The sequence below is a fragment of the Macaca thibetana genome, chromosome 4 (genome assembly GCF_024542745.1).
Source record: "Macaca thibetana thibetana isolate TM-01 chromosome 4, ASM2454274v1, whole genome shotgun sequence".
Taxonomy (NCBI): domain Eukaryota; kingdom Metazoa; phylum Chordata; class Mammalia; order Primates; family Cercopithecidae; genus Macaca; species Macaca thibetana.
The window spans coordinates 48,465,096-48,482,254 of NC_065581.1; the positions used below are offsets into that span (position 1 = coordinate 48,465,096).

At 33.3% G+C, this 17,159-nt stretch overlaps 1 protein-coding gene across 1 annotated transcript in view; it reads left to right on the forward strand.

Annotated features, from left to right (window-relative positions):
* CD2AP (CD2 associated protein) overlaps positions 1 to 17,159 on the forward strand; it is a 151,254-nt gene that overhangs the window by 118,375 nt on the left and 15,720 nt on the right. The window contains exons 12-17 of the mRNA XM_050789018.1: positions 271 to 436; positions 3,729 to 3,871; positions 10,581 to 10,693; positions 12,337 to 12,438; positions 13,514 to 13,695; positions 15,777 to 15,840. Coding sequence (XP_050644975.1) covers positions 271 to 436; positions 3,729 to 3,871; positions 10,581 to 10,693; positions 12,337 to 12,438; positions 13,514 to 13,695; positions 15,777 to 15,840 — 770 coding nt within the window. The remainder of the gene's footprint in view (positions 1 to 270; positions 437 to 3,728; positions 3,872 to 10,580; positions 10,694 to 12,336; positions 12,439 to 13,513; positions 13,696 to 15,776; positions 15,841 to 17,159) is intronic.

Sequence of the window (17,159 nt, forward strand, 5' to 3'; positions counted from 1 at the left end):
GGGAACATAATAAAAAGCAGGCATTATCTACTAATCTGAAGCTTATTAGTGGTTTTCCTCTCTACCATAGTAAACATTTTTTAAAAGCTATTTAGGCTTATTAAATTAAAATATAACTTTAAATAAAACAGTGCACACGTATACAAATACAGAGAATGAAAGTTTATGTCTGCCTCTGTCACACTTTTCCAGACTGATACAAACTTTTAGGAATAGAAAAACCTAAATAATTTTGATTGTCAATAACTTGTGAAATATTTTTAATCTTAGATGAAAAATCAACACTGGAACAGAAACCTTCTAAACCAGCAGCTCCACAAGTCCCACCCAAGAAACCTACTCCACCTACCAAAGCCAATAATTTATTGAGATCTTCTGGAACAATGTACCCAAAGCGACCTGAAAAACCAGTTCCTCCACCACCTCCTATAGCCAAGTATGTTTTACCTAATTTTAAATTAGCTTATTGATTTACTCACCTTTGACCTTAATGGCTCCATTGCCTTTCTAAATCTCCAGGGAAGTTTTTTCTTATTTTTCAATTATATTTATTTTTAAAATTGACATATACAATTGTATGTATTTATTGTTTACAACACGATGTTTTAAAGCATATATATAATACATTGTGGAATGGCTTCAGTAACTATGTGATAACCTCACATAGTTATCATTTTTGTGATGAGAACACTTAACATTCACTCTTATCTTGTTTCAAGAATGCAATACATCACCATTAAGTACATTCACTATAATGTACAATGGATTTCTTAAACTTATTCCCTCTATCTAACTGTAAATATGTATTCCTTGACCACATCTTCCCACTCCCTTCCAACTCACAACCACTTCAGACTCTGGTAATCACCATTCTACTCTCTCTTTCTATGGGATCCACTTTTTTAGACTTCGCATTTGAGTGGAGAACATGTGGTATTTGTCTTTCTGTGCCTGGCTTACTTGACTTAACATCCTCCAGATTCGTTGATATTGTCGCAAATGGCAGGCTTGCTTGCTTTCTTTGTGGCTGAATGTTATTCCTGGTGTGTATATGCCACATTTTCTTTATTCATTCATCCATTGATACTTTAGGTTGCTTCCATATTTTGGCTGTTGTGAATAGTGCTGCAGCAAACATGGGAATGCAGATATTTCTTTGACATATTGATTTTATTTCCTTTGGATACGTACCCAGTAATGGAATTGCTAGATCATATGATGATTCTCTTTTTAATTTCTCGAGGGACCTTTGTACTGTTTTCCATAATGGCTGTAGGAATTTACATTCCTACCAACAGTGTGCAAGGGTTCCCTTTTCTTAAGATGCTCACCAACACTTATCTTTTACCTTTTTGAAAAGTTAAAGTTTATTTTAATGTTGTAAATAACGTCCAAGAAGAATATAAACATGTTGAGAGCTGGATATGTAAACAAAGATCACAGGCAGATTCTGGGAATTTGATTGGAGCTTTGGTTATTAAAATGCATCAGTAAATTCCCAGGATGCTAAGCAGTATTCTGTTGGCTGTGTCAGCAGTCCTTGTGCATGCTTAAAACACTTGGGGAATTATAGTACAAATCCAGTCAGGGCTGGAACCATGGCAAACCAGCGGCTCTTAGAGATGGACTTGTTCGTGCTGCTAGGCATCATGGAGAAAGCAGCAGACAAAGAGGTGAAGGAGGCGTATAGGCAGAAGGCCCTCTCCTGCCACCCAGACAAAAGTTGGATAATCACAGAGCAGCTGTGATTACCTCCACTAGCTTTCTCAGGCCTTGCTGCAGCCAGGGCTGCATATGATGAGGTTAGAAAAGCCAAGAAGCAGATGGCATAGAGGACCCAGAGGCTTGATGAGAGACTACTAAAAGGTAAGCGTGACCTGGCGTCCCAGGCCCAAGTGAGTGAGAGGGTGGAGGAAAGCTAGAGCACCAGGACACTTGAGTAGGAGATTGAACATCTTACTGAAGAGTGTTCCTGGCAACTGGAGGAACAGCAGATGATGATCCAGGAGCAGATGTGCCAGGAACTTGACTTGAGATTAAAAGTCAGAAAATACTGAAGACAAAGGAACCCCAAACTAAAACTGAAATGGAAGTGCAAGAAGGATGAGTCAGAAGGCAGCTACTTTTGCAAAAGTATGGTGGAATTCTCAACCTGGTGCTTTTCAGTAAGAAGGCAGGTACTGGTGTCGTGGAGTTTGGGACTGTCGAGGTCGGGGCTGCAGAGATGGCTCTCTGGAATAAAGTTGGCCTGGTTGATAATCCTCAAAAAATTTCCTCTTTCAAAGGAGAACTCCAGGGTGCAGTGGGCCTCAGCCACCCAGGACAGTGAAAGGACCCAGTGGTGTCTCTTCTTACCACATCTCTGCAAGAGCTGATCACCAAGATGCAGCAGTAGTCAAGGAGTGGCAGCCCATTTAGTCTCCTGCCACAGCCCTTTTTAAAAACATCACCAATAAACTTTAAAAGCAAGCAAGAAAGAAACAATCCCGTCAGAAACTGGACTAAGGACATGAATAGATAATTCTCAAAAGAAGATATACAAATGGCCAACAAACATAGGAAAAATGATCAAAATCACTAATTATCAGGAATGCAAATCAAAACGGCAATGTGATACCACCTCACTCCTGCAAGAATGGCCATAATCAAAAAATAATAGATGTTAGCATGGATGTGATGAAAAGGGAACACTTCTACACTGCTGGTGGCAATGTAAACTAATAGAACCACTATGGAAAACAGTGTGGAGATTCCTTAAAGAACTAAAAGCAGATCTACCATCTGATCCAGCAGTCCCACTACTGGGTATCTACCCAGAGGAAAGCATTATACGAAAAAGGTAACTTGCACATGCATGTTTATAGCAGCACAATTCGCAATTGCAAAGTATGGAACCAGCCCAGATGCCCATGAATCAATGAGTGAATAAAGAAATTGTGGTGTGTGTGTGTGTGTGTGTATATATATATGTACACACACACACACACACGTACTATGGAATACTACTCAGCCATAAAAAAGAATGAAAAAAAATGGCATTCACAGCAACCTGGATGGAATTGGAGACTCTTATTCTAAGTGAACTCAGGAATGGAAAATCAAACATTGTACTTTCTCCCTAATGTGTGGGAGCTAAGCTATGAGGATGCAAAAGCATAAGAATGATACATTGGACTTTGGAGACTTGAGGGGAAAGGGTAGGAGGGGAGTGAAGGATAAAAGACTACACATTGGGTACAGTGTGCGCTGCTCGGGTGGTGGATGCACCAAAATCTTAGAAATAACCACTAAAGAACTTATTTATGTAACCAAACACCACCTGTTTCTCAAAAACCTGTTGAAATAAAAAATAATCTAAAATAATAAAAAAAAATACAAGTGCATTCTGTACATTTTGATTTAGCTCTCACTGTTGCCTACCTTCTAGAGTTGTCCTTCTATTGTTGCAGTTTAATTTTTAAGTATTATTTTTTGCATTTTCTGTGTACTAATATCTGTTGAATGTTAATTTTATGTTTATAATAATTTTCTACACTTAATAAACTGTTCTCACATTTTTCATTTCATTGTAATCAGCCTTAGGACAGAGTTTTATGTTTATGGAAATGGTTTTACAGAACAGAAAGTAATCAGTATTAGGCCATAAAATCTTTAATGTCATTAAATCACAATTTTAAAAAAGTCATGTTTCTTACTAGTGATTTTTGCATGTTTTTTCCTTATTTCAGGATTAATGGGGAAGTTTCTACTATTGCATCAAAGTTTGAAACTGAGCCCGTATCAAAACCAAAGCTAGATTCTGAACAGTTGCCCCTTAGACCAAAATCAGTAGACCTTGATTCACTTATAGTAAGGACCTCCAAAGAAACAGGTAAGTCAGCATGGACAGCAGTGGTGCATTAAAAAAAAAATTGTCAAAGAAACTCTTTAAGAGATATACATATGCAGTTTTTGTGTGGATAAAGTTGAAATTACACAGTTAAAATTTGTTTAAAATTTAGTAGCCAAAGTAGAAATAATAAAAGAAGATAAGTAAAATGTTTATGGTCCTTACTGATCAGACTTTAAGGTTTCTTACTAATCAGAGGACTGAAATAGATATTAAAAGGTGATCCATCTATTACTCCCTCTTTATAGTAGAATGACTGTGCTACCCAACCTAGATATGAATACACTTTAGTTTTAAAAGTTTAGAAATGAGATGACGTAGACTTTCAGTGCCAGCATTAGATTATATTTCATAGGACTTTAAATTTCTCCTCTTAATCTAGAGATACTTTTGTTTCCAGTATAGGAAAATATACTTTTTCTAATAACCCTTTTGCTAATTTTTTTTAAGCTTTAGGACTGATTTTTCAGCTTAATGATATCTTTGTCTAGTCTGTACTTCTTCCTTTTAAAAAAATACCTATTATTATTTGTAAAATGGAAAACTTGAAACAGAGAAGTCTTGATAGTTTTCATTATTAAAAGCATTGTGTCTTCATTACTTTCTGGTAATTTTTAATATTTTGTATAGTGCTTTGCATTTGTATTTTGTTTTTTTAACTTTTTCAAAGCACTTTCTCAGGTATGTTCTTAGTTTAACTCTAGGAAACAGATGCTTTTTTCCCCCTATTTTATGTCTAAACAAAGTAAGCTACAGACATTAAATATGCACTATCCATACATCAAAGGAGAGCTCTAAATTTTCATTTTACTCTGGTATTTTTAAGAAATCTTAATGTTTTAATTTTTCTAGCTTCAATGTTAACATTTCATGTTTATGTTTAAACTTCAAGGCCAGTTACACTTAGATGTTTTTTATTACCTTATTATAAAATATGCTATTACATTTCAGGTTTTTTCAGATGACCTTATTCTTCCCTCTTTCAGTTTGCAAATGCAAAGTTTCTGACTTAAAGTGTGGCCTCCTTTCAGTCTTCTTATTTGAATATCTTATAGATCCTTCTGTCGTATAGTTGGATCCCGCTTGCTATGGATGAAGCTATATTTACTACTAATTTCTGGGAATTGAAATGTTTATTGTATTTTAGAGAAATTCATTGAAATTTATTCAGTATGTTTTATATGGTGAAAATTATCCTTATTAATTGTTCAATAAACAGAAAAAGAATCCTCATGTTTTAAAAAATCTTACTCTTTTTTATTGAGCTTATCAGTAAATAGAATTTGATCAGTTCATATTGTTTTCTGTTTGATTTAAAATATAGCTAGAAATGTGTTTCATAAGTTATAGTTGAAGAAAAGCAGATTATTTGCCCAATTTTAACTCTGGAAATAAATTATTGCAACTGTATTTTTAATTTTCACAAATTTGTGGGATCTTTATCACACAAGTCTTTAAATGTTGATGGAGTCCCTTTGGGAATTGAAGGAGTAACATCTGGAATCTGCATCTGTTGCTTTGTATTCATCTTGAATGTTTTATTTAGTTTACATCAAGGTAATGGAATTTTTTTTTAAATTTAGGTAAATTACAACATTTTCTTTTTTTCCAAACTTTTTCTATATAGAGTCACAACACACTGCCGTATTTCTAGTAAAAATAATATGTGTAATAATTTCAAACTATTGATGATTGGAAAGTTCTGTTTTTACTTGGTTTGGGGGCCCCTATTTCTATCTTTTATACATAGCTGTTATTTACTCCCCATATAGTAAACAGAGACTTTGTAGAACAGGGTGTGAAAACATCTTATTTCTGATTTCTTCTTTTCTTCAAATAAATAAGGAAGTAATCTAGAGATGCTGAGACTTAGCCAAGTCAGAAAACTAACAGCTACTTTCAGGCTGCTCTTCTTTATTCCTTCCACTTAATTGTACTACCTTTGGTGTACTACACTTAGGCCCTATTAAAGTTCAGAAAAGACAAATGTTGGGAATTTAGTTCATGTTAAGTATCAGATTATTTACTGAGCAAGTTTTATATCCTCAGTAGTGTTTTAGGCACAGTTGCATGCTGAGATAAAAGGCATAATTGATGGAAGTAAATAGCGTATGTCCTAAACATTAAATCAGAGATTCCTGCTACCTTTTTAAGTTAGACTATCATATATTCCTAGTATTAGTAATATAAAAGTGTTCTGTCTCTTCTGTGATGTTAATACTTTAAAAAAAGTATTTTGGCTCAAATACAGCCTCAAATATAATGTGTGAATCTAGCCTTTTTAATATGTTTTAGAAAGTTGAACACATACATGAAAAACGTATTGAAAATTTCATTATTGTGTACCATAATAATTTGAGGTGAAATAATAGAAAGTGCACTGACTTTGCTGTTAACAAAAGGGGTTTTATTTATTAGTTGATTGCTGATAGAAAGTTTCCTAATGTTTTTTCCCTTAACTAACAATGGAACGATTTAGTACATGTATATGTCTACTGGAGTACCTGACATGGAAGTTACTACAAATGTTATTTTCCTTCTTTCCTGCCTCCTCCATTGTTAATTAAACCCATCCCATTTTGTTTTTGTTCTAATCTATAAAAGATATAAATCCCTGACTCTATTCTCAGATACGATTTTCTTATTTGTAAAGTCATATGTAAACATTTATGTATATATATAAACTATGTATATAAATACAGACTCTGACTTTTGTACATGTAAGAAAGACATATCCAGAACACTCAGAATTTCTCTTTTTTTAATGACACGACATAACTTTTTAGTTTCTTCATATATATTATCATAGATCATGTAGTTTTGTAAATATCAGGGCTGTTAAAAACTATGCTTACAATTTTTTTTTCTCTATTACAAACACTTCCTCAAATTGGTTTAAGGGAAATCTCAGTACCACTACTAATTAATAGTAAAGCTTGTGTGGTCCATGTATTTCTAAAATCATACGTTATCTGTAAAATAAAATTATCTTCAACTTAGTTTTAAAATATAAGATAGAAAATTTTATAGTAACATGGCTATTACGTTAAGAAAGCCCAACTGATGAAGTTTCCTTACAGTGTAGTATTTTTATCTTTTGGTGGTTTTTCTGTGGTAAGATTTTCTATGATTAAAAGGCAATTTTATGCCTGTGATCACAGCACTTTAGGAGGCCAAAGCAGGAAGATTGCTTGTGTCCAGGAGTTAGAGACTAGCCTGGGCAACATAGTGACACTAGCCTGGGTAACATAGTGAGACCGTGTCTCTACAGGAAAAAAAAAAAAAAAGCTGGGCATGATGGCGCACCCCTGTAGTCCCAGCTACTAGGGAGGGAGGCTGAGGTGAGAGGATTACTTGAGGCTGAGAGTTGTAGGTTGTAGTGAGCCTTGATCATGCCGTTGCCTTCCAGCCTGCATGATAAAGAGAGACCCTGTCTCAAAAACAAACCAAAAAAAAGCAATTTTAAAGAAACGTATTATTTGACGGTAGCATTCATTGTTGAATAAGGAAACACATTTCTTTTTCTTCTGGTTAATTTGATAGTTTATCTATTTTTTAAAAAATTTCTTTTCCAATATTTACTCATTTCTTCTGGAAATAATTTATGGTGGAATTTTTCTAATAGGTACCTGTTGAGTAGCATATACTATAAAAAGTCAGCCTATATCTAAACTAGAATTTTAAAAAAATTGGTTTCTAATAGTTTCCTTGATCATGCCATATTAAAGACTTGTAAGTATCATATAAGGCATTAGTGAATTTTTATTTATGTATGAAATATTTTAAAGATAGTATTGTCATATTTTTATAGTGAGATATTTTAAAGTAATATTTAACATATTTTTCTTCTTTGATACCATAGAATTAAAATTGATTTTCATCGTAATTTCTATCGTGGGCTAAAGACTAAAAGTTGATTTAATTTTAGTTATAACTACATTATGAGGTGTAACATGCTGATTTATTACTCTGGCCTCTTAAAGCACTAAGCCATCCTTTTGGAAGCTGTCTTGGTGTTCAGTGAGTAATAAAACAGGACTTTCTAGCTTAATGCATATTGAAATTAATACTAATATTATTTTTTCCCTTTGAAAGACAAAGGAATAAACCTCAAATCTAATACACATCTTGTGTAAGTTAGATAACCTGCAAATAGTTATATGCCAAACATTGAAATGGTTTTATTCATTCTACAGCTGTTCTTTTTTCCTGTTTTGTAAAATAATTATTTTGGTTTAGTCTTTTTTCTAGACATTCCTATCCTTGACTTTTCTTTCCAGATTTTGTTTCCTAGCCTGTTTGCCATGTTTCCCTTCTTACGTGTCAGGAAATTATTCTACCCTTCTCCATTTTGGTAAGATGAAAGTTTATAAAGCAATCAAAATAGTATTTTCAATATAAATAGGTGGTGCACATTGATTTTTCTTTGTAATTTTACTGAAAGTGTACTTGTCTGTCTGTCTATTTATTCTAACCCTTTTGGTTTTCCATTTTTAGAGAAAATGAAATTCATTTTGGAAAAGTTTCCTGATTCATTTAAAATATTCTTTTGATAATTGTTTTTGAAGAAAATTGGCAACCATAAAAATCAGTTTATTTTCTCTCCAAATTGGATATTTCATTTTGATTTTTAAAAATTTTATGTGTTCCTAGCAACATGCAGATTTTAAGTGGCTGGCAGAGTGACAGATGTGATTGCAAAAGCCAAATGATTGTCATGCCTGTTATGCCATGTGTACAGCGTAAATCCATTGTTATCCCTCTTAGGTAAATTTATAAGCATTTAGATAAGTCATGAGTCCAAAATGTGCACTGTTCCTTTTTACTAACCCAATGGCTTAAATGGAGAACCTGAGAGAGTTTTAGAATAGTAAAGTTACTTGTCTTGGTGTTGTAGTTCAAAACTGGACATACAGAAGACATTTTACACGAGCATGGTGTATACTTTTGTAAATCTATGTTTTATTTACCCTTTCAGTTTCATTTTTCTTTGTCTTCTCCTGTGTTTTTCTGTTTGTTTCTTTTTCTTTCTGCAAGTTGCTTAAATATGCATTTGAAAATAATCTCTATAGGCTGAAATGATTGGATTGTACTTGTTAAGGTTTTTTCTTTGTGGATTGTTAATGCACACATCAGTGTAAAAGCAATTTTCACCCTTCAAACTACAACATATTTTAACATCTTTTAAAAATACTGATTGCTTTCTTTATGATATTTACAAATAACATGACATTTAAACATATATTTAAATTCAACCTTCACATTATATAATGCATTTTTCATTGTCATTTATTATTATGGTTTGTTTATTTCATGATTACTTACAGTTATCTAAAGACTCAAATATTAAATCAAGCATATTAGAGTATCTGTTTTAATGAATCAGCTTAGTAAGTTGACACAAGTGAGAACACACAAAGAAATTGATAGAAAATATTAAGTTATCAGCAAATTCTTCTAGTTGTTATAAAATGCATATTACCAAACAGTGATGCCTCTTTTTCTGCCTTACCTTTGTGTCCTCCATCCCTTAAAAACATTCTCTAAATAAGTAAAGTTGATGAATAAATTTTGTGGGCAGTGATGAGTATCTGTATCTTTTTAAAGAAACAAATAACTGAGTTAGAACATACACCTATCTGACAGAAAGTATTATAAACATCTAGGCAGATGGTAACGTGAAGAATTAATACAGATCTGGATGATTAGACCAAAGGAATCTGCTATTAGGTAGAAAATTTTGGCTGTGGTTAATACCTGAGTTTGGAATCTGAATTAAAGGAAGGTTCTATTGAAAATGGAAGTATCTGTAGTAGTTTACCTTTTGGGTTCTTGATTCATACATAGATATCTGGGCTTCAGAGTTAAAGACATTTCCTTTAGCAAGACTTCTGAATCATCTAGAAAAAGGCAAAGTATTATATATCATTGTTTTAGAGTAGATTTGTCCTTAAACCCAAGTTACCGGGTCAAAGGTCTGCCAGCCTTTGATGATGAGGAAGTAAGTTGGTAATCCATGTAGCTTTTTTTTTTTTTTTTTTTTTTTGAATCTGATTTGCCTTAGATTTGAAGCCATCTTGTGATTGCTAAACATGATAATGTCTAAGCAAAGGTGCAGTGAACTATAAACAGTTTGAGTCCCACCTAATACTGTGCACGTACATATACACATAAAGGTACATTAAATCATGCTTTTGCTTTATATTGAGAAACACAAATCGAAAGTGGCAGGGTGCCAGATAAAGTTTAATTCTTAACATTCGAATATTCTACTTCTTGAAGTTCAAAACAGTTTTACATGCTGGTTTTCTGAGATCTTGTAATTTATTATGAGTTTAAGAAGTAGATCTTTGTTAGGAACTTGATGAGTTTTTTATGCTACTACATTTTATGATACAGATTTTTCACTAAGAACTTTTTGTTGAGGTCTAGGTCTCTACTGGAAACAACCTTTATAGTGTTAATAAAGTCATATACTATATAAATGTATCAGGTAAAGAGGATTTTTTTTTTTCTTTTAAGGGCGAGTGTTGTTTTCCAAATGCATATGAAAAGCACAGGTCAATTTGTGAATTCTTCAAAGTAGTGGTACTCTTTTTAATTTATAGTTTGTTCAAAAACTGAAACATTATTTTTTACCTTTAAAAAGGTGCAATTCTCTTAGTAAATAATATTTATTTTTATTTTCTAGATGTTGTAAATTTTGATGACATAGCTTCCTCAGAAAACTTGCTTCATCTCACTGCAAATAGACCAAAGATGCCTGGAAGAAGGTTGCCGGGCCGTTTCAATGGTGGACATTCTGTGAGTTCACCTAATTGTCTTAAACTACAGTAGATTTAGCCAATGCAGAGTCCATTTGAAGGTAGAGGATTTATAGCTCTACCTAAGTTTAACAATCGGGATGATAGCTGTTATACTCAAGTGGCAAATGCTGGTATTTAAGGAGATAGAGGGAGAGAGGTGTGTTCATTCCAACAGGGTCTGGAATGGAAGGTTACAGAATCAGAAGGAAATTATCGTGAGGCTGTAGCCACAGAGCACAGGGTCAAAGGGTGACAAAGAAAGAACCTGTTTAATTTGTCTTTCAACAACAGTTACTAAAATTCAGCAGATACTCACTTTAGGAAAGATTGAGAAAAATTTTTCTCCTGAAATATTCAGTGTTTTTTTTTCTTTTTTCTTTTTTCTAAATTTTTAAAATTAACTTCAGTAGGTACATAATGTGTATATTTATGAGTTATGTGAGATATTTTGATACAGACATGAAATGCATAATAATTATATCAGGGTAAATGCGGTATCCCATCACATCAAGCAATTGTCTTTTGTGTTACAAACAATCCAAATTGTATTCTTAGTTATTTTTAAGTGTACAATTAAATTATTTTTGACTGGTAGTTACCCTGTTATGCTACCAAATAATAGGTCTTACTCAATTTTTTGTACTCATTAACCATCCCCCATTCCTACCACCACCCGACTAACACCCTTCCCAGCCTCTGGTAACCATCTTTCTGTTCTCTGTCTCCATGAGTTCAATTGTTTTAATTTTTCTAGTGAGAACATGCAAAGTTTGTTCTTCTGTGCCAGGCTTAGTTCACTTAAAATAGTGACCTCCAGTTCTATCCATGTTGCAAATGACAGGATCTCATTCTTTTTTGTGACTGAATAGTATTCCATTGTCTATATGTACCACATTTTCTTTATCCATTTGTCTGTTAATGGACACTTAGGTTGATTCCAATTCTTGGCTATATTCTTGTGAATAGTGCTACAATAAACATGGGAATACAGATATTCCTTTGATATACAGATTTCCTTTTTCTTAGTATATACTTAGCAGTGCTGGATCAGATGGTAGCTCTATATTTAGTTTTTTGAGGAACCTGCAAATTTTTCTCCATAGTAGTTGTACTAATTTACATTCTCCCCAGCAGTGTATGAGGGTTCCCCTTTTCTCCATATCCTTGCCAGCATTTGTTGTTACCTATCTTTTGGATAAAGACCATTTTAATTGGGGTGAAGTAATAACTCATTGTAGTTTTGATTTGTATTTCTCTGATGATGGTTGTGAAATATTCATTGTTTTTGTAGTACTTATCCTCATGTCTAAATGTATTAACTTCTTTGTATGCTTTTTCTACATTGCCTGGAGTACTGGTGGTAATGTAATGTTAATATATTAGCTCTTAAACGTTATAGTACTTTTAAAATTACCTAAATGGAGAAAATCCTTGCTGCTAAGAGGCAAACTTTTTGCCCTCAAGATACGCAAATATGTTATTCAGCTTGAAAGTATGTAGCATCCTATTAATGATAATGGGATATCAGCAACAGTAGCAGCTGAAAAATCCATAAAAGTTACTTGTTTTGTTATCCAAAGACTTACTACCTTTTCTTTTCTTTGGTCTGTTATGTCTCTTCACTTCTAAAAAATCATTTAGCCAACTCACAGCCCCGAAAAAATCTTGAAGTTACCAAAAGAAGAAGACAGTGCCAACCTAAAGCCATCTGAATTAAAAAAAGATACATGCTCTTCTCCAAAGGTGAGGTGCATTGTGGGCTAAGGTTTGTTGACTTTCTGGGGTTCTTTGTGGACCTCAAACATAGATAATTTAAGGTGTTCTTTAGGAAGAATTATTTCTTCTGCCAAGAAATGGAATAATTACTGCTAAAAAATTGAATTGTTTAGCTTCGTCAGACTGTTTTCTGCAAATATTTTTGAAAGAGCTTACATTTTAATTGAATAAAATAAATATTACATATTTTGTATTTTTAAAGGCATAGATCTCTGCATCTATTTCATTTCTCCATTAAACATATATTCTTAAGGTCAGAAATGAACACTTGTGTAGTATTTACCTAGCTTGGTGCTTAGTATAATAATTAAGCATTCAGTATATACTGGAATGAATGGCAGAATACTGTATGTACATGAATCCTTTCATCTGTTACATGTGTTAGATGTCTTATCAAAATTTTTACCATTTTTATTTAACGTAGTTTCACCACAACTGACACACATTTAAGGTCATTTAGGTTTCCTCCCAAATTATTTCTCTATTTCATTTCAGGGCATTTTTGTCAGAGTGTTTCCAATTTATTAAATACACCTAATCTGATTCTCTCAGCTGTCAACAGTCTATTGAAATTCTATTAAAGTGATTTGCTATTTTTTTAGTGAAACAGTTATGAGGTGACAGACTATGGACTCATTTTAGTGACTCTTCCTGAACCTATTAAATTGTTCACAATTACTTTTAAGTGAAGCTCTTTGGACATTCCAAACAATAAGTATTGAATATGGAAGAAAAAATAATACCTTTATAGTGCTCTCCTGTTTCACTAGGCGAACCATCCATAATATGCATTTGATGGATTTTTCTTTTTTCCTTTTTTCTTCTGTTAATGAAATTGTCATTTCCTACAAAAACCACTAATGATTATAAATTTATTCTTTAGTTGTCTGGCGATTTTTCCAGTTGTGAACATCAAATTGCTTTTGAATTTCCAAATTTGCCATTTATCTTGAAGTACTTAATTGTTTTTCTTCTTGATGTAAAAATCTTTTGAACTTAAATATAATATTAAAGTCAGAAAAAAATTTTTTTGTGTTTTCAGCCATCTGTGTACCTTTCAACACCTTCCAGTGCTTCTAAAGCAAATACAACTGCTTTCCTGACTCCATTAGAAATCAAAGCTAAAGTAGAAACAGATGATGTGAAAAAAAATTCCCTGGATGAACTTAGAGCCCAGATTATTGAATTGTTGTGCATTGTAGAAGCACTGAAAAAGGATCATGGGTAAGTAGCCCTTCTTTTCTCCTATGAGTACTACTTAACCCATGCGTAAAGAATTTTTTTCAAACCATATTAAGTAAAAATCTAATCTGTGGCTGGGTGTGGTAGTTCACTCCTGTAATCCCAGCACTTTGGGAGACCAAGGTTGGAGGATTGCTTGAGTCCAGGAGTTTGAGACCATCCTGGACAACATGGCAAAACCTCATTTTTGCAAAAAAAAAAAAAAGAAAAAGCCAGGGTTAGTGGCACATCCCTGTAGTCCTAGCTACTCAAGAGGCTGAGGTGGGAGGATCTCTTGAGCCTGGGAAGTCAAGGCTGTAGTGAGCTGTGAATATGCCACTGCACTCCAGCCTGGGCAACAAAACCAAGACTCTGTCTCAAACAAAAGTCTCTGGTGTGAGCAAGTATGTTTTCAAAGAAATTTTCATTAACAGTGCTTTTCTCTTTTCGGCAAAAAAGTTAAATTGGTGGTTATTCTGGTAGGTGGCTGTTTTACATATACATGTTGCCCGTAGGTGCTCTTAAATTAGCTCTAGAATGGATAAAACATTTCTGAGATATATGTATACATATATATATGTTTTAAAATATAAAACATTTTAGAAGTCTTTCCAAAGGGTATTTTCAGTATCTTCAGTTTCTCTGGAAAAGTGAAACTGGATGGCAGGTTTTTTTGTTTGTTTGTTTTTAATATCTAAGAAACTTGCATCAGCAGGAGAAGGGATAAATACTATTGATACATTAATAGAGAAATACTACACAGCATACAACAATAAAAGTAAATTTCAACATCAGTATGAATTAATCTAAATATTGAGAGGAGGGAGCAGGTCAGAAGCATACACGCAATCAGTGTATTTCATTTATATAAAGTTGGAAAGCATACCAAACCAGAAAGTGTATTATTTTAAGAATACATTTGCATGTGGCAAAATTAGAACAACAAATGAATAATAATAAATACTATAAAACTTTTTCTATGGAAGAGAGAGGGAAATAGGATTAAGGAAAGAGGGTCACTTTTTGGGATATTAGAGGTACTGGTAATATTTTATTTCTTTAGTTGACTTGGAGTTCAGAGGTTTTTGTTTTACTCTTATAATATTAGATCTTTATAGCTTAGATATCACTAAGAAATTATTGCTAAGAAGTTAGTTTTGAAATGTTACATAAAAAATTTTAAAATTCTTTCCTTAAGTATTTTTTCTTCATGAGTTTTTTCTTTTTTACTTTTTCAAGCTGTTGTTTCTACAGTATTCTCAAGAATTTTTCAAGTATATGTTGAGACTGAAAATGTCCATACTTTTGATTTAGAAATTTGATATACTAACATATTCCTCCCATTCCTTCTGTCTCATTCCTCGATTCCTCCCACTCCTTCTGTCTCCAGAATAATGAATCAGCCAAACAAAATACCTGGATATTTGGATACCAAACCACATATAAATATGAAAATTTCAGCAGCATGAAAATGGTTTAAAATTTTTGCAAAGATATAATATTGAATATTCACTTAAAGCTATAGAAAAAAGAACAACTATATGGAAAGATTAGAAGGGAACACAGGAAGATGAAAACATGAGTTAAGGAGGAGAAACTATTGGCTAGAGTTTTTAATTTGTTTGGTTTTTAGACTTTAATGTGGTATTTAATTTTTAAAAATAGAAATTCAAAGTCTAGGTTATCTTATCAGATAAACTGTTAACTTGCCTTGTATTGTGATGTGTTGTTATTCATTTTACCAAATTGCTTGGGCTTTGAGGTTTCCAACCTGGAAAATGTATGATAGCTGAATATAGAAAATTGCTTCTGAAGGTTAGATATTATTTCTGTCTTCATGAGCTGCTCCGAATTTACTTGGTTTCTTGATCTCAGATAGATTTGCCTTGGTTTTGCTGAATTTTTAACTGTTATATTGAACCATTCTAACTAGAGAATCTTACATTTTTCTTAATTAACATTGCTATTGCCCTTAAAAGGATTTTCCCATGAACTGGTGGGTTAGGTAACAAAAAGCCTGTAAATATCAGTCAAATAAATTATTTAATCGAAAGACTTAACAGTAATAAGTACTTTGTTTTTAGGAAAGAACTGGAAAAACTGCGAAAAGATTTGGAAGAAGAGAAGGCAAAGAGAAGCAATCTAGAGGTAATTCATTTCTTCCAGCATTGAGAGTTTAGTCAGCATAAACTGGATATGTTTTTCCCAACCCAACTGGATAATTGGTTTCTGTGCGAATTATGCTATACTACTTCAGTTGGACATATACACAATGTACTTCTATTCAGTCACAAAAAAAGAACGAGATCCTGTCATTTGCAACAACATAGATGGAACTGGAGGTCATTGTGTTAAGTGAAATAAGCCAGGCATAGAAAGACAAACTGTGTGTTCCCACTTATTTGTGGGAGCTAAAATAAAAATTTAAAAAATTGAACTCATAGAGAACAGAAAGATGGTTACCAGAGGGTGGCAAGGGTGTTAGTGGAATTAATTAGTGGCAAGGTATTCTTTTGAAATTGGAGTCAGTCCTCTTAAACCCTGCCTCTGCTTTATCAACTAAGTTTACATTTTGTAAATCTTTTGTTATTTCCACAATATTCACAGCATCTTCACCAGCAGTAGATTCCACCTCACAAAACTTTCTTTGCTGATCCAAAAGAAGCAACTCCTCATCTGTTCAAGTTTGATCCACTTTTAATTCTCATTCTCTTGCTATTTTTACCACATCTTCAGTTATTTTCTCCACTGAAGTCTTCAACCCTCAAAGTCGTCCCTGGGGATTGGAATCATCTTCCAAATTCCTGTTAATATTGACGTTTTGACTTTCTCTTATGAATCGTGAATGTTTGTAGTGGCATCTACCTGATGAATTTTTTTCCAGAAGGCTTTCAGTTTATTTGCCTACATTTATCAGAGGAATCACTATCTATGGCAGCTATAGCCTTCCAAAATGTGTATCTTAAATAACAAGAATTGAAAGTCTAAATGTCTCCTTCATTCATGGGCTACAGAATGGATGTTGTGTTAGCAGACGTGAAAGTAACATTAATCTCCTTGTTCATTTCCATCAGAGCTCTTGGGTGACTGCGGGCATTGTCAGCATGCATATTTTAAAAATAATCTTTTTTTTTTTTTTTCCTGAGCAATAAGTCTCAACTGTGGGCTTAAAATATTCAGTAAATCATGCTTTAAACAGATGTGCTGTTATCCAGGCTTTGTTGTTCCATTTATAGAGCATAGGCAGAGTAGATTTAGCATAGTTCTTAAGGGCCAAGGATTTTCAGAATGATAAGTAAGTGATGGTTTGCATTAAAGCTACCAGCTACATTCACCCATTGACTTCTCTCTAGTTATGGAAGTCCTAGATGGTATCTTCTTTCCATAGAAGGCTGTTTTACCTCCATTGAAAATTTGTTTCCTGTAGCCGACTTCATCAGTGATCTTGGCTAGATCTTCTGGATGTC